The 25,731-nt window shown below is 37.4% G+C and overlaps 2 protein-coding genes across 8 annotated transcripts in view; both read left to right on the forward strand.

The window, feature by feature from the left end:
* The window catches only part of adam9 (ADAM metallopeptidase domain 9), a 50,042-nt gene extending 40,118 nt beyond the window's left edge, over positions 1–9,924 (forward strand). The window contains exons 16-23 of one of the 2 annotated variants that reach the window (XM_052108804.1): positions 318–423; positions 507–690; positions 1,125–1,205; positions 1,312–1,417; positions 2,638–2,779; positions 3,013–3,079; positions 6,753–6,823; positions 7,975–9,924. In XM_052108804.1, coding sequence (XP_051964764.1) covers positions 318–423; positions 507–690; positions 1,125–1,205; positions 1,312–1,417; positions 2,638–2,779; positions 3,013–3,079; positions 6,753–6,823; positions 7,975–8,035 — 818 coding nt within the window. In that variant the 3' untranslated portion in view covers positions 8,036–9,924. Of the gene's footprint in view, positions 1–317; positions 424–506; positions 691–1,124; positions 1,206–1,311; positions 1,418–2,637; positions 2,908–3,012; positions 3,080–6,752; positions 6,824–7,974 lie in introns of those variants that run through there. The other variant, XR_007968904.1, reaches the window with a different exon arrangement.
* A 1,373-nt stretch (positions 9,925–11,297) lies between these two features.
* Positions 11,298–25,731, forward strand: part of ogdha (oxoglutarate dehydrogenase a) — a 33,860-nt gene continuing 19,426 nt past the window's right edge. For 3 of the 6 annotated variants that reach the window (XR_007968897.1, XR_007968898.1, XM_052108507.1), the window contains exons 1-4: positions 11,298–11,407; positions 13,743–14,160; positions 18,264–18,452; positions 19,296–19,398. Coding sequence is in view for 4 of the 6 variants with exons in the window: in XM_052108507.1 (XP_051964467.1) it covers positions 13,936–14,160; positions 18,264–18,452; positions 19,296–19,398 (517 nt within the window). In the remaining 2 variants the exon portion in view is untranslated. Of the gene's footprint in view, positions 11,459–13,742; positions 14,161–18,263; positions 18,453–18,526; positions 18,593–18,904; positions 18,999–19,295; positions 19,399–25,731 lie in introns of those variants that run through there. The other 3 variants (XM_052108509.1, XM_052108508.1, XM_052108510.1) reach the window with 3 other exon arrangements.

Genomic DNA, 25,731 nt, shown 5'->3' on the forward strand with positions numbered 1-25,731 from the left:
AAACACATTTTTGTTATATATTTGAGAGGCATAAGAAAACAGGTGGTTTTAATGTGAAAGCTACATTGTAGAGCAGCACCATGTAGTAAATGACTTGCTTGCTCCCTCTACTGATAAACATGAGTAATAAGTAGTTTGAGAAAATCTACAAACACATAAGTGAAATAACTGTATGTTAGGTTAGATAAAGTTACAGCAGTTAGTTCTATAAAATTATTTGGTTGTTTAATTGCAGATAAAAATATCTTTATATGGTTGTAAATAGAAAAGTTAACTGATATAATTTCTTTTTTGTGTGTGTCTGTGTGTGTGTGCAGTGGCTAAAGCTGCTCCCGAGCTGTGTTTTAAGGATGTGAACTTTAAAGGCGATCGCTTTGGAAACTGTGGCTACCATTCCAGTGGCTTCAAGAGGTGTGAAAGCAGGTAAACCAAAGCAAGACACACAGCAATATATGCAATCAATTCCACAGGACCATAAATGCATAGTCTTTCTCTCATTCACTCAGGAATGCCATGTGTGGAAAGCTTCAGTGCGAGAATGTTCAGTCGTCAGTCATTTTTGGGATCAAGCCGTCAATCATCCAGACCCCCATCGCTGACAAAACCTGCTGGGGTGTGGACTTCCAGCTAGGCTCGGACGTGCCTGATCCTGGCATGGTCAACGAAGGCACCAAGTGTGGAGATAATAAGGTGATGGAGGACAGAGACCCTCAGAGGCTCACACACAGAATTTTGGGCCAGTTGACGGAACCACATCAAGCCAGTGCTGCGTTGCCACTACACCTTGCATTCTTTGCCCCATATTCATGAAACACAAGCAGTGTGTAAATCCTTCATGAATTCACCCTTACATACATTTTGACATTGAATTAAATGGAACGATTTAATGCAAGAAGTTTTACCAACAATTAACACAAATGTGTTCAACTTGAATAAGATGAATAAGGCCCATTGATCACATATGAGATTTGTTATAACTTGCAATTTAAAAACTTTTTTTTTTTGATATAATGAACATTGTGGTGAATTGTGAGTAAATATGTAACTATGGTATAGTTGTTTAATATAGCTGGCTAACATGCACATAAAATTACCTTGGAAAATGTGTATTATTTGTATTTCAGGTTTGTTTCAATTATGAATGCAGAAGTGCAGACTTGCTGAATTATGACTGTGATGTTGAAAAGAAATGCCATGGTCATGGGGTACATATACATACACTACCAATAATTCCATGCTACCAACATCTGTAATCTCTGTGTAGATTATTTGATTTGTGTGAGTGTGTTTATTTGTGTTTGCTTGTTTCAGGTTTGTAACAGCAATAAAAACTGCCACTGTGAATATGGCTGGGCTCCTCCATTCTGTGAGGCTGAAGGGTACGGAGGAAGCATCGACAGCGGCCCCACCTGGAATGGTAAGACTGCTCGCCAACCAACCGGCACCTACAATCCGTTAACTGGCTGTCTATGCATATTGCACACAAGTCTTTCTTTTTCCTGTACAACTGCTCACAAAGACTGGCATGCCTTTATTTGAATTATTTTAACGACATTCTATTATTGTGGTATAATGTATTTCAGATAACATTTCCCCTAAAGGCATTTAAAAACAAAACAATGTCTGGTTGGTTGCTTTAGATTTCAGTCAGGTGGTCTGTTGCTGTCTAAGGAGGCGGTGTTTGTACAGAATAAACTATAATGTGGACCAGAACCTCTGCTTAGTTAAAATAATTATATATATATATATATAATACACTGCCTGGCCAAAAAAAAAAGTTGCCGTTTGGATTTAAATAATGGTTATGATCTGGCGTTTCGTCAGTTGGTCAGGTCAAGGCTCAGCAACGTTATGCGGCAATAAAATGAAGTCAGCTGCGTGTCTGAATGTACTGAATGATCAGGATATCCCATTAATGGAATTTTTCTTTCCTGATGGCACGGGCATATTCCAGGACAACCATGCCAAGATTAATCAGCCTCAAATTGTGAAAGAGTGGTTCAGGGAGCATGAGTAAGCTGCCTTTTTCACACATGAATTGGCCACCACAGAGTCTTGACCTTAACCCTATTGAAAGTCTTTGGGATGTGCTGGAGAAGACTTTACGGAGTGATTCGACTCTCCCATCTTTTTGGCAATTTCAAACATTGTATAGCCTTCATTCTTCAAAAAAATTATTGACTGATGAGTTTCTAGAGAATGCTGTTTCTTTTTTGCCATTTTTGACATGATATAATGGCAAGTTTCTAAAGCCAAATGATCAATTTAACATGATTACTCAAGGATAAGTTGTAGGAGTGATGGCTGCTGGAAATGGGACCTGTCTGGATTTGATTAAAAATGACTTTTTTCAAATAGTGATGGTGCTGATTTTTACATCAGTAATGTCCTGACTATACTTTGTGATCAGTTGAATGCTACTGTGGTGAATTCAAGTACCAATTTAATTCCGAAACAACCAAATCTATATTTTGCAAAATAAATATTTATTGCTTGGTTAGAATAGCTATTATTTTATATATATATTTTAGGTCATAGGGGTGTAGTTGACAAAATGGTTGGGAACCCCTGACCTAGAGTATAACAGCCCAAATCTGCAATGTTAAATTAATTTGTCTCGCTGTAACTCTCACTCAGATAAAGATACCTCCACAAGGGATGGTCTGCTTGTGTTCTTTTTCCTGGTTCTTCCTCTACTGGCGTTGGCTCTGTATGTCTTCTTCAAGAGGAACGAGCTGAAGGGACGCTTTTTCAGAAAGAAACGCTCTCAGGGCTACGAGTAAGTATATAGAGTAACGCATACTTGGCCTTTCACTGCCACTGACATCACTGCACTGAAATGATGTCATCAGCTCCGAACAGACATTTACTACAAGCAATTCCAGATCTTCCAGAACTGGATGACATGTAAATGTTTTTCTTTTCATATGTGTATTGTATTGAAGAAACAATGTTTAATGTGTTCAGTTTAACAGTTATCACCTTTTGATCTCCTCTTTATTGTTCACTAAGAGCTGACAGCAAGCCGCAGACTACTGCATCCCAGCGGGGAAATCCTAACAGTATAGTAAAGGATGGGGTGAGTCTGCAAAAACACAAGTCCCCTAACACAGTAGTACACTTTACCGACTATTATACTGACACCATTTAACTCACTAAATGTACAGCTAACATGTAGAGCTAGTGTAAAACTAACCTATATTACTGTAACTTTAGATATTAGATGTTTTACACTACATGTGCCTGAGCTATCTGCATAGCATGACTGTGCCAAAGTCTCCACATACAGTTACAGAGGAACGATAGAAATACATAATTAGTTTGGTTTGTATAGAGGGAAAACAGATTTGGTTTGTATAGAGGGAAAACAGATTTGGTTTGTATAGAGGGAAAACGGATTTGAAACCTTTGAAACCATCAAGCAGTAGAATGCCAGTTTGATCAATTCTTAAAACAAACTATTCATGGACTGCTATCTTTAATGTTAATTACTTTTTTCTTACATCAAGTCGGATGATTTAGTATATGGGTGAATCTTCAATTAGGGGAATGTTTTCTTATTTTTAAGTGTGCGGTATTTATGAGTATAACCTGTTAATTTTTAATAACAAAGATTTGCTATTCCCAACACGCTTATCATTACTATCACTCCCAAGCATTTTAGAGTACTCATAGAGAATCATAATTGATTTTCCAAAGTATTTGGTTGGTATGGAAATGAAAAACGGCAGGGCAACACATCTCTGCCACTGGCAGAACAGTGACATTTTGAAGAAATAAAAGCAAAGTAAGTAATTGTCTCCTCTTTTGAGAATTATTATTGTATTTTATTTGAAGGATCACCTAATACATATAATTATTTTTATTTCAATGTAATATACAAATTGGGATAACTGCATCCATGTACATTGTACACAGTACAACAAAACAAAGTACACATATCAGTCTATAGATACCATGGGCACTATTTTAAGAACGCTAGTGCTAAGAACAGCGCTATGCCATAAGTCAAAAGTGCAAAGTCCATGGCCATGAACTTTTTGGTATTTTCATGCAAGCAAATGCAAAATCTAGGCACAAGTGGGTTTGGTGAAATCGCGCACGCAAAGCACTAATAGGTTCTCCGGTAATTGCATCATAAGCATCCTATTATATAGTTCATTTCCTGTCAAGAACCAGTGATATAAACAAAGAAATCTCATTCATAAGTAGTCAGTTGTGTAAATGGACTGTTTGCAAAGAAATAGAATAGAAATATGGACTTTTGTTTTCTTTTGTGCCATATTTCTGTGACAGTGACACAATGCTTTAATATGCACAGAAAATGCATTCTCATCAGAAGTTGGATGTAGACTCCATTATAGAGGTTACATTATAGAGAATGTAAGTATTATTAATCCTTTTGATCAAGTGACAATTCATGGCTAGTATTAACAGTGATTGTATTGGCCTTCCAGGTTAGGCTGTGGATCGAGGAATCGTTTTGTTTTGTTTTAACATAATTTGATTAACTTTATAACCACCTGCTGGTGGAATCTCCAAACTGCAAATACTGGAACTGATTTTAGACTTTGCCTTGAAAACAGATGTGGTCCAGAAACCACTGGCGTAGGCACGGGTGAGCCTTTGTGGGCCGGTGCCACCAACTGGCATTCAGGCCCACCCAATCATTGACTTATGCCCCTATTCCATCAACAGCCAAAAGCTTGCTGGCCTCGTACCACTGACACCAGTGGCTGTTGGGCTGAATAATGTCAGCATCTAACTTTCAAAACAACAGCCACTCAAAAAACAAAAAAGTATCTCAGTATAACTAAGCTATTTACACTGTAAACATGCGGTGATGAGATGCGCGTTCAGTTTCTTGCCATCCCGTATCTTGCAGCGGCTCCAACCACTTTATTTTCCGTGTCTAATAAAGTATTTGCAACCAATGTCATATATTTGCATTCTTTGCTATAAACTAAATGAATTAGACTATATATTTAAATAACTTCTAATCTGTTCTAATCTAGCCAGATCGAGGTTACATACGATGTTGAAATAAATAGCTTTGGATGTTAAAATACTCTCAAACTCCTAAAACTCCATCCACTTTATTTTCTAAGATTAATTCATGTTAATAACAAATATTGTATGAATTGATTATGGGTTGCATTTTATTTGTTATAACTTCTACTCGTTGCATCAAAAGCAGCTTGTAACAGCATACTCTGAAATAAATTATTTTGGATGATATTATATGCTCTCAAAACTTTAAACTCTTGCCTCTTTTTTCCCATATGATAAAAATAAAATTATGGGTTTTATTTTTTTTAAATATCATATGCCTGAATTTATTGTAATAATTTTTCTGTAAAAACCTCACAGGTGTAGATAGCTCAGAATGTTTTTTTCTACCTTTTGAAAACGTCTCAATGAACTCAACTTTAGAGTAAACTTTAGAGAAATTGCACTTTGCGCTGGCTTGAAAATTGTGCTTAGAATAAGTGTTCTCAACAAACATGTACAAGACGTAGCGCATATGAATTGCGCATCACGCTGTACTTAGCACAGCCATGAAAATAGAGTCCCATGATACTTTTGTAGGTACCATATACAAACTCTATTTTAGTACAGTTTATAAACTAGGAGAAATGAAGATATTTGCAGTCTGTATAAGATAGTGCTGTTATAAAGATAATGACCAGGCTCCTCTCTTTTTGTCTTCTATGGTAAAGCACCAGGCTCAGTTTTTGCCACCAGAGGAGATAAATGACTGCATACTATATAATGTAGAGGGCATTTAATATATACTGTGGGGCATCTTGACTGCTGCTGCTTATACAATCCCCTCTTCGCTTATATGTACTTTTCCTAACTTTTCTTTTTATCCATACACTTTGTCTTTTGTTAAAGGAATGGTTTCCTTTACAACAAAACCACTCTGGTACTGTCAAAGCAAGAACAACCTCAACATTTTCCAAGCATTCACATATATGCACCTCTGTAGAGGGGTTTTGTTGGACACTTTGGGGCATGTCCCTCGAGTAATATTCTCTCTAATTTACTCCTAGACTAACCATGACTTCACACACACTTTAACAATATCAACCTTCTCACTGCAATTGTGCATTGTGTTTTACAACGTTTCCTTTACAGCTGAATTTGGTTTCAGTCATACTGAATCATATGAGTAATGCTCTAACTTAAAGATGATCTGAAATTATGTAACATGGATATTCATAATAGATTACAGAAAAGCTTATTGGTCACCTAAAAATTATAGCATTAAACTTTCATTTGCTTTTTGCGATTGATTTTAATGTATCAGTTTGCGATGACCAAGTTAAGCAATGTGCTCAAGAATGTGCTATACACAATAGTTAGAAAGAGCCAGAAGTATTTTTGTTAAAGCAATTTTTGAAAGCATGGGGCAGATGGTAGATACAGTAACTTTTTTTTATGAAGAGTCATTTATGCTTAAAATGATATGAGTAGTGTTTTTAAAATTATGTAATTTTGATAGCATCATTGAAAAAGACATCAATAGCAATCAGCAATCTTATCTACAATGCTTTTATAGAAGCTTGCTTTAACAAGCTCTAATCAGAGCATGGAATCATTTAATTCTTATAGTGATTGTTCCTCCTGTGAATGACCTAGATTCATTATCTAATTGTAATGTGATTTAATTTACATCTAATGCATTCACTTGTGCATTAGTAGCACAACTTGTGTGTGTTTTAAGTTAAAGATCTGTCTCTTTGCAGGTGGTTCAGACTAATAAATCGGCTTCTGTGCCATCTTATACCACCAGACCACCACCACCTCCATTTGCAAGGTAACAATTTACAGTGGTTATTTTGTGCTGTATGCCACATTCAGATTCCTCTCTTGTTTAAAAGAATTGTTCACCCAAAAATTCTAACTCATTATTTATTCAACACAAAAGAAATATAATCTTCACATCTTTTCACCATAATGAGAGTGTGTAGTGACTTTTTACTCCAGACTGTCAAGCTCCAAAAAAGAAATAAGTAAATAAACAAGAAAATCAGCAGTGCCCAAATCAAATATGGTGACTGCGGACATCAATAACTTTATAATCTCATTTGGTTACCAAATGTCATGACGTTACACCTGCACTGTAATTTGAATATTTGATGTGGGTGCATGTTTGACGGTTGGTCACTTTTGGTCTTGACATTTGAAATATTATTTTCTTAGTAAAATATCCTCTTAACACATTTGAGTTGAAACTGAACTGAAAAAAGCATTGGTCTATGTACAGTATCTTAAATGATGGAATATTTTAAAACCAACAGTTTTTTTCATTAAGGGTGCACATTGTAACGCTGGGCGATACAACAATTGTCTTGAACTCTATACTGACACTAGTTGCCGTTGATTTAGTGGTATTGTTTCATTGTGAAAGTGGTCTTACATTTGTATTTTATTTGGCCTTAAATAGTCTTCAAAAGTCTTGAATTTAATTCGAACCTGCTAATACCCTGGTATTATTTGGCTGGTCATGTGATCTCTACATGGCAGCCACCATAATCGACCAACTCAATGTAGAATGAAAACGCTTTTGCTAGGTCACTAATATGACCAGTCTTCATCTCGTGTGTGTGTGTGTGTGTGTGTGTGTGTGTGTGTGTGTGTGTGTGTGTGTGTGTGTGTGTGTGTGTGTGTACATCATTTTAACCATATTTACCAAAGGTACTGTTAATTTCTTTAGGTTTAAAGCTTCTTAAAGAGGACAAAATACTTAAATAACCTTTTTTTATTAATTAATAAAAGTATTAATACTTTAATAATAAGCACCTTTAATAACTTTTTTTGTGCATTTTAACAAAATGCAACTAATGCAACCAGTGCTTTCATAGAAACGGCAAATGTTCATAAATCCATACTACATTAATACTTTTTAAACTCTCATATCTGCTCCCAATCCTGAATGATCTCCTTTTTTCTGTCATCTCTGAACAGACCACCTGCTCCTACCCAATATTTCATGCCTCAAAGACCAGCGCCTGCCCCCCCAGTATAACACATAACACAGATGCAAGACTGACAGTTGTATTTCTGTCTGTTTATGACGATGGATGGACCTAGAGTGAAATGTATGAGTGGAGATGAGGAGTCAGTGGTCGCACTCTTCCCAACTTATTCCTGTCGGTTTGTAAACAGCTGTCAACTGTCAATCAAACAGAGAGACAGTCACTGTTGTGCAAATAACCTTCACTTGCAATACATCACAGAGTTGAGGGTGGGAGCAAGAGAACTTATTAGCCAGTAAAATGTCTCCCACCTTTCTGTGTTTAAACAAAAGATGTCTATGGCAACAGACTGATATCCTAATTGTGTTCTTATTCTGTTGTGCTATAAAGGACCACTGCGACTGATTGCACTTCAGTCATTTTCACTGTTTTATAGAAATGTACAGAGAACCTTTGATTTTAGGCTGGATTTAAAAGTTTTGACATAATTCCCCCCTTATTGTTTTTTTTTTGTACACTTTTTGGTGCAAAATGTATTTTAAACTCCACAATCAAACACCGTTCTCCAGAATTATTATTTTTTTTATATGTGTAAATGACAAATGGACAAATGCTATAATTTACTGTGCTAGGCATCCCTAAGATATTACAAAGATATCAAGTCACTCACAGTATCTAAATTAGAGGTAGACCGATATGTCGATATCAGTGCTGATAGTTAATCATTTCAAAATAAGAGTCCCCAGTATGTTTCGGGCTTGTTTAGCGTCATTAAACTGCATCTGGGGTTGTATTAATTTAGGACTATTTTTTTCTGTGCCCGCCATAGTAAGGAAAGGATACAATTTATATACAATTTATTTTTCATTTTTTTTTGACAGTTTATAAATACATTTTAAAAACTATCAGATGATTAATCGGTTATCAGCCTTTTCCACTACCTTAGTTATCAGTATCAACAAAATCCACTATCGGTCAACCTCTAATCTAAATGGCCCATGGTAACTGCTAATTATTCTTTGTGCGCTGTGGAACATAATAACACAAATTCAGGTTTTCTAATGCTGCAGTTTGAGAAAAGAGAGAAACCTTTTTATTTGATTTTGTTGCTGCCCAACAAAGTGATTTAAATCTATAATTTTACCATTTATACATAGTTTTATTTACGTGCTTTTATTTATATGTAGGGTTTATATCAATTCCATTTTTTTGTTTTTTTGCCAAGTGAAATTCTGTCCCCATTACTGAGGCAAAAATCAGGTAAATATATAATTGCTTGTTTTTGACTGATTCTGACACTTTATGATTTACTGCTGGTTTAATTGGTGTTAGCGTTCTTATTAAGTACAAAAAACTATAACAAAAAAAAACAAAAAAATTAACCATATCTTCACTTCAAGGGCTACAAGATTTTATGCACGATATCATATACTATGCCATAAATAAAAAGTTTCTTCCTTTCTGAAACTATTTAAAAAAGAATGAAAAGACCATTGTGTCTGCATGTATGATGTTCTTGTGAAAGACAAATCTCCTTGTGATGAACGTTACACCACACAGGGTAGAGTACATGTAGAGTTCAGTATAGTATGTATCAAGTCATGCTCCAAGCACACAACCGGTTGTAGCATACCTCTGCTGGTATGTTACATTAGGAGACTTCCACAATAACAAACTCAGCCAAGTGCCATACAGTACATGTCTGATAATAATGAGTATTATTTTACATCACTATGTTATATTAATGTGTATAATTTGAATGAATCAATCAATCCCTCTTCTTGCACTGCATTTCCACTCATGCTACAGGTGAAGCAGCTAATAGCAGTTTATGGTTTGTTTATGTTTTATGAAGGATAGATTCAATTTACTTTGGGTTACCTTTAGTGTGTTGGTGATTATTTTGGTTTTGCATATGAAAATAAAAATCACTGGTATGTTTCTAAAGATGCTGTAAGGTGCATTTTTAAACATCTAGACATGCAATGTGAAAAACTGCCCAAAAAGTCCAGTAGAAGAACTGTTCTCTTTAGTAGGCAGAAACTTAACCCTCGTGTTCAGTTGAGATGGACCGTACTGTCTAAATACTTGGGGTCCTAGTGGGTCCAATGATGTATATGTAAAAATAATCATAGTAATTTTAAAATTAATTTCTTTTATTCCCTTTAAATTATTATTAGTTTCTCTGACCTCATCAAAAACCAGTTAGCAGACATCACATGTTTGAAGTGTGTTGAAATTGAGTTTATAGTCAGTTCTCATAAGACTCCTCAAGGTGATACATTTATTTTCATTTTTTATTTATTTGACAAGGACAGCACTCATTAATAAACAGAAAAATGACTGTAAATGAGCGAGAGTTAGACTTATGGGCTAATTTTCATCTGTTGTCCTTGGCCAGTTCTTAAAAAGGCAACCTATTTTAACATTAAAATAAAAGAACTTATCACAAATATCAAATATATAGATAATACATACAAATTAAGGTGAAAAAGTCAGTGTCCAGCTAGCATTCTAGTGTTCTCACACAAAAGAGACTCCTAGCAGTCAAAATGGGCCCATTTTGCATGTTCAGAGCAGGAAATCCAATCCTTTCCGCTAATGTCAAACTATTGTTTTCCAAGTATAATGTTTAGGAAGGTGGCATAATGGATATTTCTGCCATTTAATATTTTAGGTGAAAATAACAGTAGGTCTTTTTATTGGGGGCCTTTAGTCACACTGTACCCTATCATATAAAACCATGTTAGTACATTTATTTACTCACATATTACTGCTTCAAAACCGCTGTGTGTGTTTGTGTATGCGCAAACCCCTTTTAAGAGGTAAGTGTGCAATTTGTGCACTACCCAGTGGAGCAGGTGGGGAAGCTAGAGAACAGTATGGGGCTAAATTTGAGAAAATGTGATTAATATATATATATTTTTTAAACTATTTAAAGCTGTAAAACATCCAGAAATTCCTTAGTTGAAATGTCAAAACTGGTTCTTCACAAAGGGGTCAAATGAAAGGTTAAAATAATTTGGCCTTAAAACAGGTAAAAATCTGAAAAAGATAAATATCACACCTCACGTTGAAATTAAATTATTAATAAAAAAAAAAAAAAATTATGATTTTTATATATATATATATATATTTTTTTTGTTTTTGTTTAGAACAACCACCTTACTTGAATAGTAAGCACTGTAAAACGTCCATTAGGAAAGCTTCTGTCTGATATATAGTGTTTTCAGCATTATATATATAAAACCTTAGGAATAGACAATAAAAATGCCGCGCGAAATCAAGGTGTGACGTCACTGCGGAAGACGTCTTTCATGACAGAACTGTTCTGGTGCGGGCGCCTGTCATTCTCTCTAGCAGCGCAGGGGGGTCAACGGAGCCGTGAACAACTCCGGTGCACGAACCAGCTGTCGACCCGAGTAAGTCTTAGATTTTCCTGTTTTGTGTACACGCTCCACTACGCCCTTACGGTAAGATTTCATGCCATTCTCAGCAAAAACCGCCCGAAGAGGCTCGTCCTCACTTGAATGATTGTGAATTAACATGGCAGCTTGCTCGTGCTTGCAGTGACAGAAAGTTAACTGCATATAGGATACATAAAAGGGGATATTTCTCTGTCAGCTGAACTGAAGGGTACTAACCGGCCTAGTTACAAAACTACGTTCCAGAACCGACCTTAAATTTGCTCATTACTGTGGCTCGCTTAGGGTGTTGTGGTTCTTAACTGAAATACGTAGGTTTTGAATGTTTAGCGATTAAAGAGTTATTCCAAAATGAGGAAAAAGTTTAACGTGAATAAGTGAAATCACTGCGAACGGTATTATCGGCCTTTGATTTTAAGGTTAGCACAGGCTGCTAATATTTTTGTAAGATCCATGTTTAGTGAAAGGACAAAATGATTGACACTCCAAGTCTCCATTAGCCTTCCACTAGGCATGTATGGTGGGCGGAGTCAAGGATTGACAACCAATGAGCTCTCAGAAGCGTTTCACTGGGCGGGCGGTGGAAGGGCGGCTCTACAGTGAAAGGGAGTGGAACGTGGATACAAGGTCAAAACATAGGCGTGTGGTGGAAAAGATGGGGTCCATGTTCATTTCAACCACATGTTCCAACTAGTTTTAAAGACATGTCTCGATAATTTATTTTAATTGATCAGGGCACAGCTATCGTTACTTTGTTTTCACTTGAATAAGACATAGTTTAGTTACTTTTAATAGCTCAAGTGATGCATTTATCAGCACTCCTTACATGAGAAGGAATGCCAATGCTTTGCCCCACTATGAGGAAAAAGTCCTTGCCAAGTTGATGGCATGAAATTATAATTGTATGCTGCCAGAAATGTTCATTGGCATGTGGATTAATTAATTTAAGGGTAAAGTGGGGGATTTGTTGTGTAACATGTTTAAAATTATAAGCCCAGTTCATGCAAGTGGTTTACACGCCTGTGATCACTTCTTTTTCAACTAGGAGATCTTCTGAGATCATTGCTTATCAATTCACCATGTGAAAAAAAGGTGCCTTTTACACTTTCAAATGCAAGTGTGTCACTGAATTGGTATGTAGCATGTTCGTTAGTACTTGTACACACAGAAAACTATTAAGAATATGTATCCCCCAAATCTTGGGGATCACCTTTAGGCTACATACTACTAACGAACATGCTGAATTTTCAGTCTGAATCTCATGTACAAATACAAATGTACAAGCACTAAAAATCCTCTCATTATCCAGTGTTATCAGAGTTATTGTCTTTTAGATAAAAAGAGCATAAAGCATGTCTTGGATTGAGGCAGATATTCAGTGGACAGAAAGCTAAATTCAAAAGTCATTGTTTGATTTTCATCATTTGACAAACGTTTTTAGTTCAGCTCAATCCATTAACTTCTGAATCTGAATAATTAGACTGTGGATATTTCCTCCTACCCAAAAAATTAATCAACATCAAATATTTTATGTGATAAGAATATTAAAGGAATAGTTCCCCCAAAAATGTGAATTCACTCATCATTTACTCTCATCATTTCATTGTGTATGACTTTCTTTCTTCAGCACAACACAAATTAAGATTTTTAAAAGAATATCCAATCTCTGTAGGTCCATACAATGCAAGTGAATGTGTGCCAACATTTTTAAGCTCCAAAAATCGCACAAGTCAGCATTAAAGTTATCCATAAGACTCCAGTGGTTAAATCAATATCTTCAGAAGTGATATGATAGGTGTGTGTGAGAAACATCAGTATTTAAGTCCATTTTACTATAAATTCTCCTCCCTGCTAATCTCCACTTTAACTTTCATATTCTTCTTCTTGTGTTTATGGTGCTTCCTGCATATCACACCCTAATGGGCAGGAAGAAGAACTTCTTGCAAATAATATCACTTCTGAAGATATGAATTAAAACACTGAATCTTATGGATTACTTTCATGCTGCATTTTTGTTGATTTTTGAGTGTCAAAATATTGGCATTGTTTGGACCAACAGAGCAGAAATATTCTTCTAAAAATAAAAATGTGTGTTCTGCATAAGAAAGAAAGTCATACATATCAGGGAAATTTCATTTTTGGGTGAACTATTCGTTTAAGAACTATATCGGAGGTTATTAATAAAAAAAAGAAAAAGAAATTGGGGCATTTTCTGCCCCCACATTTTGAATTTCATATCTACCTACTTGTGTACTTTGTCTATCTGTCTAAAATGTTGAGATAAACCCAACTTTCTGACACCCCTTAAATTAACTTTTCCATTTTATTCCAGAGTCCAAAACGCGGACAGAGTTAAAAGCCAAGGCCATCTGGAACGTGTCCATTTCTTCCAGTAAATTCAAACACCTTTTCCATCTGTGCAAAAGGAGTGACTCTTGTCTTTTTTTTGTGGTGGAACTGGGGACAACCAACAACTCGCACTGTTGCGTATGTGAGTGCAGGTGGCGCTCGTTTAATAGACTGCGATGCACCGCTTAAGGACTTGTGCGGCACGGCTTCGGCCTATCACTGCCTCACAGACTGCTAAAAACCTTTCACAGCAGAGGCCAGCGGCCACACCAAGGACGTTTCAGCCACTCAGGTACTACACGGCACCGGTGGCCGCAGAGCCATTTCTGAATGGAACGAGCTCTAACTATGTTGAGGAGATGTACTTTGCATGGTTGGAGAATCCCAAGAGTGTGCACAAGGTAAGAGCCCAAGGACATGCATATGGATTATGAGAAGAAATGAAGAGACCTCTCTTTTGGTGGTGTCAGTGGGCACTCTTCTTGTGTCCTCCTGTCCGTTTTATCCATATGGTGTGTGCCAACACATGGATGTTTTATTGCTATTCACAACAATGCCAGAAAATATCCCAGCCCAAGTTTACAGTGAAATTCACTTTCTACTAGGGTAGCACAATTAATGTAATAAATAATCAAGATACAATTAGTGTTCGACCAAAAAATGGCCCAAGTTTATATCTGTTGGTTCTTACTGACTTATCCAATGTGTGCAAGTGTTGTGCGTGCGCATTACTTTTTATGTTTTGACATCAGAAGCAGAGAATAACCCAATGATCTCAAATCTCTCGTAAATGCTATTATACAGCATTTAATTAATGCAGGAACACAGTTGTCAGCTAGTTTTTTATGTGTAAGAATGTGGCACATAGATACCCCACACAAAATAACTTTTATTGTAAATTACATTAGGCTAATCACAATAAAAGTATCAAGGGAAATAATCGACAATTATGATTTTTGTCATAATTGTGCAGGCCTACTGTCTACCGACGCTGCCAACCTGTGTGTGCGTGTAAGGTCACATTACTGGGATCCTGCAGTATTTTTAGAGCAGTCATGGGAGCATGACGCTCTGACATTAGGTTGCTTCATTATTTGCATTTAGTTGCTGTTTTCTCTTACTTCAATCCTAATAACCTGTTACTGTATATAATAACTTCCCAATTATAATAACCCCTTTACAGTTTAAAAGTAAGGACAAGGTCCAGAATATCTTGAGTTAATATTTTGCTCACTAATAGAAACCACCTGTCTGTGCCCAGATATTTCCACCCTCTTTCTCTCTGGCATATATATATATATATATATTTTATTTTTTTTTTCATTTTTTTTTGTTTTATGTAGGTTCGGGTTTTGTGTAATAAGATCGAGAAAATTGAGTTCCATTTTTGTAATTCTGTAAACCATATTCATCAGTCTGATTGATATATTGTTAGAAGTTTATTTTGATCTCTGATTCCTGTATAACTGGACCAGTTTAGTGCTCTCTTAAAGGAATAGTTCACCCAAAAATGAAAATTTGGTGATAATATACTCACCCTCAGGCCATCCAAAATGTATATGACCTCTTCATCAGAACAGGATTTAAGATTTTTAGGAAAGTATCCCAGTTTTTTTTTAAATCTTATTCCAATGCAAGTGAGTGGACATACATTTTTGTCAGTCCAAAAAGCACACTTAGTCAGGATCAAAGTAATCCACACGATTTAAGCCGATGAAGTAATGTCTTCTGAAGCGAATCGATACATTTGTGTCAAAAACTAATCTCTAATTAAAATTTTATTAACTTTAAAAAGTCGCTTCCTGTAAACACTCAGTGCCTCACGTCACTGTCGTGTGATGTCATCACATTGGTGTGTTCACGCAAAATTCAGAAGTTCTGCTCTGTTTACCACAGAGGAACATATTTGACGTAAGAGTTATTCAAACAGCTACAGAGAGCAGAACTGCTGATTTAAAGTTTACGCTTTAATCGTTTTTCACACAAACATATCGATTAACTTCAAAAGACATTACTTAATAGACTGAAGTCGTGTGGATTACTTTGATGATGCCTAAATATGCGTTTTGACTGTCAAAAATTGGTGTCCATTCACTTGCATTGGATGAAGCTTAAAAACCTGGGGTACTTTCCTAAATCTAATAATATCCAACATTTCTTAAATCCTGTTCTGATGAAGAAAGGTCATATACATCTTGGATGGCCTGAGAGTAAATTATCAGAAAACTTTCATTTTTGGGTGAACTATTCATTTAATTGTAATTATCTTTTTGACAATCTGAATGAAATGTTTAATTCATCTGCTTTTTTTTTTTTTTTTTTTTAAATGGGGAAAGTAAACGTTGTTTTGCTTTTTATTCCAAACTTTGCTCTGATTTCTGGGTCTAAGATCTGGATTAACCCAGGATTCCAGAAGTTTCGCTTATTTTAAGTTGATAACCTGCGATGCCCCTTTTTCTTCACTAACAGTAGGAAGATTTGTTAAAGAGTTGAATGGATTTGGCTCAGTATAAAATCTAGAAATGTCAGGAAATTTTATACGATTTCCGTGCCTAAATTTTACATTTTAAATAAATCCTGAAAGCCACGAAGAAGCCATGGAAGATTGATTAGAAAATACGCACTAATTATCAAATAGTTTTTCTTATTGGAGGCATATGAACACTTATAATTATAATCTTTAAATGTATTAATTCAAAGGATTGGTACCTGATGCATAAATGTAAATCTTCTCCATCAATCTCTATGAAATTATTTTTAAAATGTCCTATTCCAGGAATCATGATTGACTGGAAATTAATTGAGGAAGAGGTATGGGAACACTGTGTTTTCAGTGATCTGTCTGGGCTATTTATGCCTCCCATGTGAACATTTCTTCTCTCTTTAGGCTTTGGGTTTATTTAGTACCTTTCATTTGACACATCAGCACAATGTCAACCCACATCTGCTGATAGTTATTAATGATGTCAACACAGTGAGGTCAGTGCAAGCAAAATGCATTGCCTCGAAGCAAAAGAACATGTGTGAACTCTGCATCATTATGTGAAGTACACATTTGGTTCATGTGAATGTGTGTAAACAAGATCTTCATAATTCCTCTTGATTAGTACACATTTGAAAAGGCTTCACCATCACCAACTGACAGGACATTTATGATTATATTATCACTGAGGTCTCTATTAATTTGTGTCAGTATAAGACAAAAGAGACATATTAACGTAACGTCAGTGTAATTAAACGTTTTGTGTATGAAATTAAACATGCTTTAAAAGATTATTTTTTTAAATCTTTTTTTAAAGGAATTTTAAAGCTTCAGCTCAGTTATGGTGGATTTTTATTTTAGGGCTGCAGTGCCAAAACATCATTACAAATTTCACTCTTGTTAACACCTTGAACCACGTTTGAATGGTCCAGTGGGGGAAAAAAATACCACTGTGCTCATGATGATGATAAGACTGTAGATGAACCCAAGTAAAATTGTATAGACCGCCACATTTTATTCCATTGGTGAAGCCCTTTAAAAGACAAAAAGATAATTGCAAAAAAATTATTTGAGGAAAAAGATGAAGAATGTAACTGGAAAAATAGCTTGGATGTAGTATTAATCCAATTTAAGTCAGAGTTTCTGTAATGTAAATTTGCACAGGAATCTTAACTAGGGATGCACAAATTCTGGGCCGATGTTTAAAATAACAATTTGGCCGATACCGATTTTTATTTTGTTTTTGCTGTTATGTAATCCCCTTTTGTGCCAGTGAAACTTCATTATAAAAAATTAGCTGTTTTTAAGGCTTTCAGCCCTGCATCACACTATCTTTGAAGGAGCACAAATTCAATCATTCAAATTTATGAAACGGCATTTAATATAACCTTCTTTCAAATAACAAACCCTTTTTAGCCTGCTATACACCTGCCATACAGCACGGCATCCGTTGCCCTCTTACGTCATGCCAGAGTCGTGTCCAGCCAGTGGCTGTGGGTGGTATTATAGTTCCACCTGTTGGATCTTCTCCGAAACTGCAGCTGGGTAGGCAACTGTTGTCCAAGTTGACCACAAATAAACAAGACATATAAACATCGGCCACTGCCATAGTTGAATGTCATTGTATTTGCCGATAGGCCGATGTCAGTCAACAAGTCGAAAATCGGCCAATACTGATGTTTGGCCGATACGTCGGTGCATCCATATGTACTGTGTAATGTACACATACTGTGCTAAAGACTAAATTTGTGGCACACGCAATGTTCGCGAGCCGTACAGGCACGTGGTAAACCAAAGTATACAGTACTTTGGTTTTAATGGTTCAATGGTTATACCCCTACATGGGGTTTGAATTCGCATCCCCAATTTTTGGCTACTTTATCAGATTGTATGAAAAATTATTAATATAACTTTATTCAATTAAGTTTGTCTGTTTTTCCAATAATTGCAGATTGTAGCTACAGTATTTGATGTCTCATTACCCATAGAGACTAAAACTTAAACTCTCCTTTCGTTCTCTAGTCTTGGGACATTTTCTTCAGGAATGCTAATGCTGGTGCCCCACCAGGAACAGCCTATCAGAGTCCTCCTGCACCTGGAAAGAGTCTGGCTGGACTTGCTCATGCCCAGTCTCTGGTGGGGGCTCAGCCAAATGTGGAGAAGCTGGTGGAGGACCATCTGGCAGTTCAGTCCCTCATCAGGGCATATCAGGTACAAGCATTCCACAAGCTAAAAATATCTGTGGATTTGTTATTTTATAAAAACATATTCTATGTAAAACATAGGCTTGACTTTGAAATTGAGATCTCAGTCCTGCCTTTAATGGGTTTGCAGCTTGAATTGTTCACAAGGTAAGAGATCTGTCTGGTGTTTATTTTAATTTTATTTTTTTATATATATATTTTTTTATGTACCGTTAATTTATTTTAAATGCAAAATATTGGCTTTTGACAATATTTGAGGTTTATGGAGAACACTCACTAAGCAGATCACGCCATTTGGTTTATGATTCCAAATTATGCAATACCAAGTTTTGGTTGCATCTTTTGAAATCAAATGTTTGTGACCCTGGCCTGTTTGTGAAAGAATGGGTAAATATCACTGTCATGGTATCTGCTTGGTGAACTCCTCATGTCTTGTGACTGCTGTTGCCTTATTTCCAGGTAATGGGGCATCACAATGCAAACCTCGACCCTCTTGGCATCAGTTGTGTAAATTTTGACGAGGCCCCAGTAGCTACTGGGTACCAACATGTTGGTGAGAAATGTTTTCTGTGACCTACAGCTTGACAGACCACCATTAATGAGCTTGTTTTGTGTGATTGTCGCTTTCCCCCTTCCCTTTATCTCTCTCTCTCCTATTTCCTCTTTTCCTGGTTTTTCACAACTTAAACCCCCCATGCCCCTACGCCGACACTTCATTCCATCTTCAATCACATTTTCTTTGTCATCTCCTGCTATTCTGCACTGCCTCTTCTGCCCCCATACCTTTCCCCTTGTGGATGGTTTTGCATTCGGCTCCCATGTTTGTGGGGGGACCTCTTGTCTCCTGTAGATACGTGGTCACCATGTGGCTCAGCTGGACCCCCTTGGAATTATGGATGCTGATCTGGATTCGTGCGTTCCCGCTGACATTATAACATCATCGGATAAACTCGGTGAGAAGCTTACATACTGTTAAGGTTGCTGACTGGACTCTGGTTTGTCAGAACTGCTTTCCATGAAGGTTGATGATTGAATCTCAGCTCTACCTTCATTGTGTATTCAAAATGTTAGCTAATATTGGCAAATTGGTGAAGAATCCAATCAACTTGCCTGGAATGCAGTTTTAGACTTTTTCTGTAGACTGACTGTGGTGATTCTGGATTTGCTATCACGAGAAGGGCAGCAGCAGTCTATCGCAAAAAATTATTTGGCTTCCACAAATGGGCCAAACCCTCAATCTACATGTGATAGCTGCTCTACCCCTTTCCGTACAATACCATATCAAGCTTGAGGTTGCTGGAAATCTTCGCACTCTGTTCTGTTCGACCGTTCTTTGGTAGAGACTTGGCTTACTAATTTTTTTTTAATTGCAGTTAAACATTCTATTTTCTGCACACTTTTGCTAACATCTCAAGGATTCTTGCTGAAGAGGCTTCATTTGGCACCTGTTAGTTTTCAGAAGTCATGTCATTTTACATTATGTATCCATCACGGCCCAACATTAGATTAGAGAGGTGTTGGAAGAATCTCAAAAACTATTCATCACTGCCCCATATCCGTTTGTGTCTAATTAAATTTGGCATATATTTTGGCTTAGTACTAAGGGGGGGGGGGGGGACGTACATTCAGAGAAGCAGTTTTTGGATACCATTGAATTTTATATCTATCTTTAATGTTAAACAATGACATAACTTCATATTACTATTTTGAAATTGTTAGTTCCTTTTCATTTGACAGCAGAAAGAATCGGTTTCTTCTGCTCCAGCCTTTATATAGTCTATGTAAGTGCAAGTATTGTTTTTAGGATAGAGCCGCTTTCTTAAAATCTATTGTGGTATAGTTAAGTTAACAGTGTTATTTCTGTAAATTATAATAATTACGCATTGCCAATTGCCATTGCTAAAGGTTGATTGCCATAACAATGACCAAAGTTGTTTAAAGAATTTGTCTAAAACAATTCTGCAGTTGTTTGGATGTGAGATTATTTGATGTTCTAATTGGACACGGTCGTTTTAAATTGACTAAATGTAAAATGATAAAAGTTTCTCTGTCCTCCTATACTGCTAATCTTTACTAACCCTGATGTCCTAACAGCTCCAGACTTCTTTATTTCCTCAGACATAAACATAGGCATACACACAAAATACAGCCACAAAACAGACCTCTCATGTATAACAGATTTATCCACAGTAATCTAATATTTGGTCCCTAATAGCAGTTAAATCTAATTTGATCTACATGCACTGAATACAATCTGCCAAAGAGGAAACTTGTTATAGATTTATACATGACTAATTTCTCAATCTATAAACTACAATATTACATTTTAGAGTCATTGTATTTTAATGCTATTATCCTTAATGTTTAAAATTTTGAACCAGTGCTTTCAAGGCATATTTGACATGATTTTTCACTCTGCAGATCCTGTGTGTGTGTGTGTATAATGGACATGTTGGCTGAATGTTGATTTCAGTTGTGCTGTATGTAGGAATGAGCTTGTGTGATGAGTGCTTAGGAGAACATGTGGAAACAGTGTTCCCCATCTGTCGCTCACTCGACATTGTATCGAATTAAGCGACACTAGGGTATTTTTTTGAAGGTCTCTGTTACCTCTGAACTTGAGAAAAGGCCAATGAGAATTTGGGAGACAGAAATTGCATGTCCCTCCCCAGACATACGGGTATAAAAGGAGGGAATCGTGCATCTTTTCATTCAGATTTCTTCTTCGGAGCCGAGCGGCAGTGCAGATTTGCCCCTGGGCACTACGACAGCGCTTCTAAAATAGAATATTTTTCTTAAAAAGAGTTTATTTCTCTAAAAGAGCACACACTGCAGACGTTGAATGTCCTTTTCAGGACGCGTCTTTTTAAAGATGCCCTTCCGCCCCTGTGTAGTTCCTGGATGCGGTCAATATCTTTCCTCTCCTGATTGTCATAAACGCTGCCTCGTGCCGCCGTGAGCTTGGGGTTGGACTGGAAACCTTCGTCCTCCCCTCAGCCCTCACGGCTAGACGATTGGTTCCTCTGGTCCGAGCGCTGCACACAGCCACGCTCAGTGGCTGGTTCCTTTCTTCCCGGAGGTGCGTGATGAGCTGCAAGATGTATCTTTAGATATTCTGAGCAGCTCTTTATCTGCTTTGGTGGACAGCAGAAAGGGAACGCTGTCTCCAAACAGAGGCTATCCCACTGGGTAGTTGACACCATCCCCACCTCCACTTGCGGGTTTGAGCACACTCGACGAGAAGTGTGGCATCCTCGTGGGCACTGGCCAATGGCACCTCCCAAACAGACATCTGCAGAGCAGCGGGCTGGGCAACACCCAATACCTTTGCTTGATTTTACAATTTCAGGGTTGAGTCGGTCTCGTCCTGTGTTCTCTCAGGTCAGAGCACGTAGAACTCGGGAATGAGGAACGTCTGACCAGGTGTTCCGCTTGTGCCTAGTGCCTTTCCCATCCACTGAGGTAATCATGTGCGCTCTTTCGCCCAGGAGAGTCCACGTGCTCCCTGGATGTTCTTCCTCCCTAGCCCTCTGGTCCACGAATTCAGCAGAGGAATTCCCTGACCAGACCCACTATGGGTACTAATTACTCTGTACTGGAATAGGGGCTCCACAGGATGGGCCTTCATGGATTAATCCCTGTGATTAATCCCCTATTTTCCTACTGACGGACCCGCATCACGTGTGTCCCCTCTACCCCGGTCGCTGTGTTTGTAGAAACTCCTCCCTCGCTGCAGGTAGGATCTACCACCGTGCCACTTCCACATGTGGCCTGAAAACCCATGTGATGTATTTTGCCACATTTTACCTCCCCCCAGCCTGGGCAGGTTGTGGTCTCCACGGGGTCATTTCCATCTAAAAGAATAGGAGTTAGAAAAGAACACCTTCCCCGATGCGTGTTATAGTGTTAAATGGCCGCAGCCATTTTAAATCTATGCAAGAAATATGAAGAGAGAAAAGGCGCGGTTTACTCCCATGCTTGGCACGTCACTTGTTACCCCCTTTGGGATGCCGGGAACCTAAAAAGTCTGACATTTTTTATGGGGCGTTGAGACGGGGTAAGTGCAGTCTGATGCAGCTTGTTGCTTTGGCACGCAACTGCCTGCCCGCACCTGCATCAGCAGCTCACGTACAAGGTTCAGCGCATGGCATGATTGAATAGGGACCCCTAGTGTTGCTTCATTCGACACAACGTCGAGTGATCGATAGTCTAGGTTACTGTTGTAACCTCCATTTCCTGATGGAGGGATCGATAGACGGGGAACGTCTAGGTTACTGTTGTAACCTCCGTTCCCTGATGGGAGGGAACGAGACGTTGTTTCCCCCCGGCCACGATGCTGAACCAAGACACTGTTATGGCCGAATCTTATTCTCTGCTCCGTGCAAAACCTGAATGAACAGATGCACGATTCCCTCCTTTTATACACATATGTCTGGAGGAGGGACATGCAAATTCTGTCTGCCAAATTCTCATTGGCCTTTTCTCAAGTTCAGAGGTAACCGAGGCCTTCAAGAAAGTCCCCTAGTGTCGCTTCATTCGACACAATGTCTCGTTCCCTACATCAGGAAACGTAGGTTACAACAGTAATCTATGACGTTTTCTTTGATCTTTGAAATACAATTTTGCACATTGCTTTCATGCTTGGCCATATAAATGTGTCTCTGCAAAACAGATCTGATCTTCTATTCCCATGCAAATAAAATATCTAGGTTATGTGCAAATATAACAGTTCATTTCCGTGATGATAGTAATGCTGGGCTAAGTAATTTTGCTGTACTTTATGTGGCTTATAAAAACAAATGTCTTTTACTATGTCTACTGTTTTGTACTGCAATTTCAGGTTGCTGACTTAGTTCCCATTTGGGAGGAGTAACGTTTAATTATGTGGCCTGAACATCCAGATGCATTTACACTTGAAGTCACATCTTGTATGCATGGTTTTATGTGGTTAGGTTACTATCCATATCGAGTTTGTCTTGGACGGCATTTGCTCTGGGTCGTTTCATGATCTGACAGTTGTCCGATCAGTGAAAATACATATTGACCATATGTAAATACCCTCTTACTAGAGGTAGACCGATATATTGGTTTTACCGATTAATCATTGCCAAAGGTTGCTTTTTTTTTTAACTATCGTTATCTGCAAAAATCTACGGCGATAGTTTTTTCATAATTGCGTAATTTCTAAATAAGAGTACACGTTATGTACCAAATCGTTTCTGGTTATTTTGGGGATTTTGGTTGCACAAACTGCATCTGGGATTTTATACATTTAGGACTATTTATCTGTGCCTATCGTAGTAAGGAAGGAATAAGAATTATTTTTTACATTCTATAAATCCATTTAAAAAGAATTATCGGCCGATTAATCGGTTATTGGCTTTTCCCAAAGACTTCGTTATCGGTACCGACAAAATCCACTATTGGTTGACCTCTACCCCTATGTTCTAAGTGCACTTCAGGGGAAAAACATACTATAAAATTGTAGAATTATGAACTCTTTAAGGTAAATAAGCATTTTCTTGTGATGTATGTATTCCCCCTCTCAGTCTCCTTCCTTGCACTGTATGGGACTTTGATTTAAGCTTTGTCTGCTGCAGTCACATTAGCTGTGACGTATCGTAGGCCTTGAAGATGTGATTGATGATTTTCTGCAGTGTTGATTTAAGTGCCTTCAAGGAAATGCTTGGTTTTGTGCCTGATGTGATTTAGTGGAAGAATGTTGTATTATATATTGAATCTAGAATAAGATGGTAGCTTTTTTTGTTGCTGCTGCAGTTCATTAATGCTGGTTCTATGTAGTGCAACATAATAACTGGTTAGTTACGCAGATTTATTCATTGTCTCTCTTTGGGATTGGCCATGTAAGGATTTCACTGGATTTCACACATTTCAAGAAACATCTACGTGCTAAAATGTTGAACACCTTTGTGCTCAACTGGACTTACTTTCTTTAGCTGTAGAATAGGTACTGTATGCAGTAGAATAAATGTGTGTATAGTAGTCTGTTGAGCTTTTGGCTCAAAAGGCCTAAAGCTTTTATTGCTCAAACAATTCATAAATCAAAATCAAAGACACTCAGAAAAACACCTAGAACTGTTCTGTGTATTCTCGGTTTGTGGTTTTTCCATAGTTTCTAATGGCATTCTAGTCCAATTTCAGGCTTCTTAAATCATGATATCCACTTTATCAACTCACCTGGCACATCAACAATTTCAGACACCTTTGTCCATGCATAGGTTAAAAAAAAATGTATATCCCTGTAAGCAAACAGGAATGATGGCTGCTGGAAATTGGGCCTGTCTAGATTTGATTAAAAATGACTTTTTTTCAAATAGTGATGGTGCTGATTTTTACATCAGTAATGTCCTGACTACACTTTGTAATCAGTTGAATGCCACTTTGGTGAATTCAAGTACCAATTTCCTTCCGAAACAACAAAATCTGTACATTATACAACTTTTGCCCGCTAGTGTATGTGAGCATTGTGTTTATGGTTAGGAATGCTTCTGCTCAAGATCTGGCATTTTTTGGGGATGTTCTTTTGTGTAAAGTGCTTTTGGGTGACTTTGCTGTGCTCTTTCTTCAGATCTGGGGAAAGAGGGGCTTTATGTGGCAGTTGAGGTCTAGTCTACTTTTTCAGTTTGGATGTTCTTGTACACACACACACATACACACACCTCCATATTCACAGCACAGCTTTAGACAAAATTTTCCCTCTATCCCTGTGCTCTCTATTTTTCCCCTCCCTTTCTCTCTTGCTCTAATTTGCGCACATAGTAACAATCTTTTTGAGGTGTCTAACACACCCACTCATGTGCCTTGAGGTGTAGGGTTGCCTCTTTTTACAAGCCCATTGGACCCTTATGACCTTACAGTACAACTGTACATACATCCTAATGCATGACAGGAGTATGATTATAGCATGTTTGCTTATCATTCAGAGAACTTATTGGTATTTGATATTTAAAGACTAAAATCTTCTACCAGGCTGAAAACTCACATGTTGTGGTATTTGAAACTGCTTTTAATTACTAGTACTGAAGTGGAATATTAGAATTTCAAATCTGTCTTAACCTTCCTTAAACATGTATTGCAAGTGTCATTGTTACAATTCCAAGTTTTACTTAATCTCTGTGAAAAATGCTTTGTAAATATCAGAGCATTAAAGGGATGGTTCACCCAAAAATGAAAATTCTCTCATCATTTACCCACCCTATCCCAGATGTGTATGACTTTATCTTCTGCAGAACACAAGCAATGATTTTTAGAAGAATATCTTATTT

This window comes from Xyrauchen texanus, chromosome 37 (genome assembly GCF_025860055.1).
Source record: "Xyrauchen texanus isolate HMW12.3.18 chromosome 37, RBS_HiC_50CHRs, whole genome shotgun sequence".
Taxonomy (NCBI): domain Eukaryota; kingdom Metazoa; phylum Chordata; class Actinopteri; order Cypriniformes; family Catostomidae; genus Xyrauchen; species Xyrauchen texanus.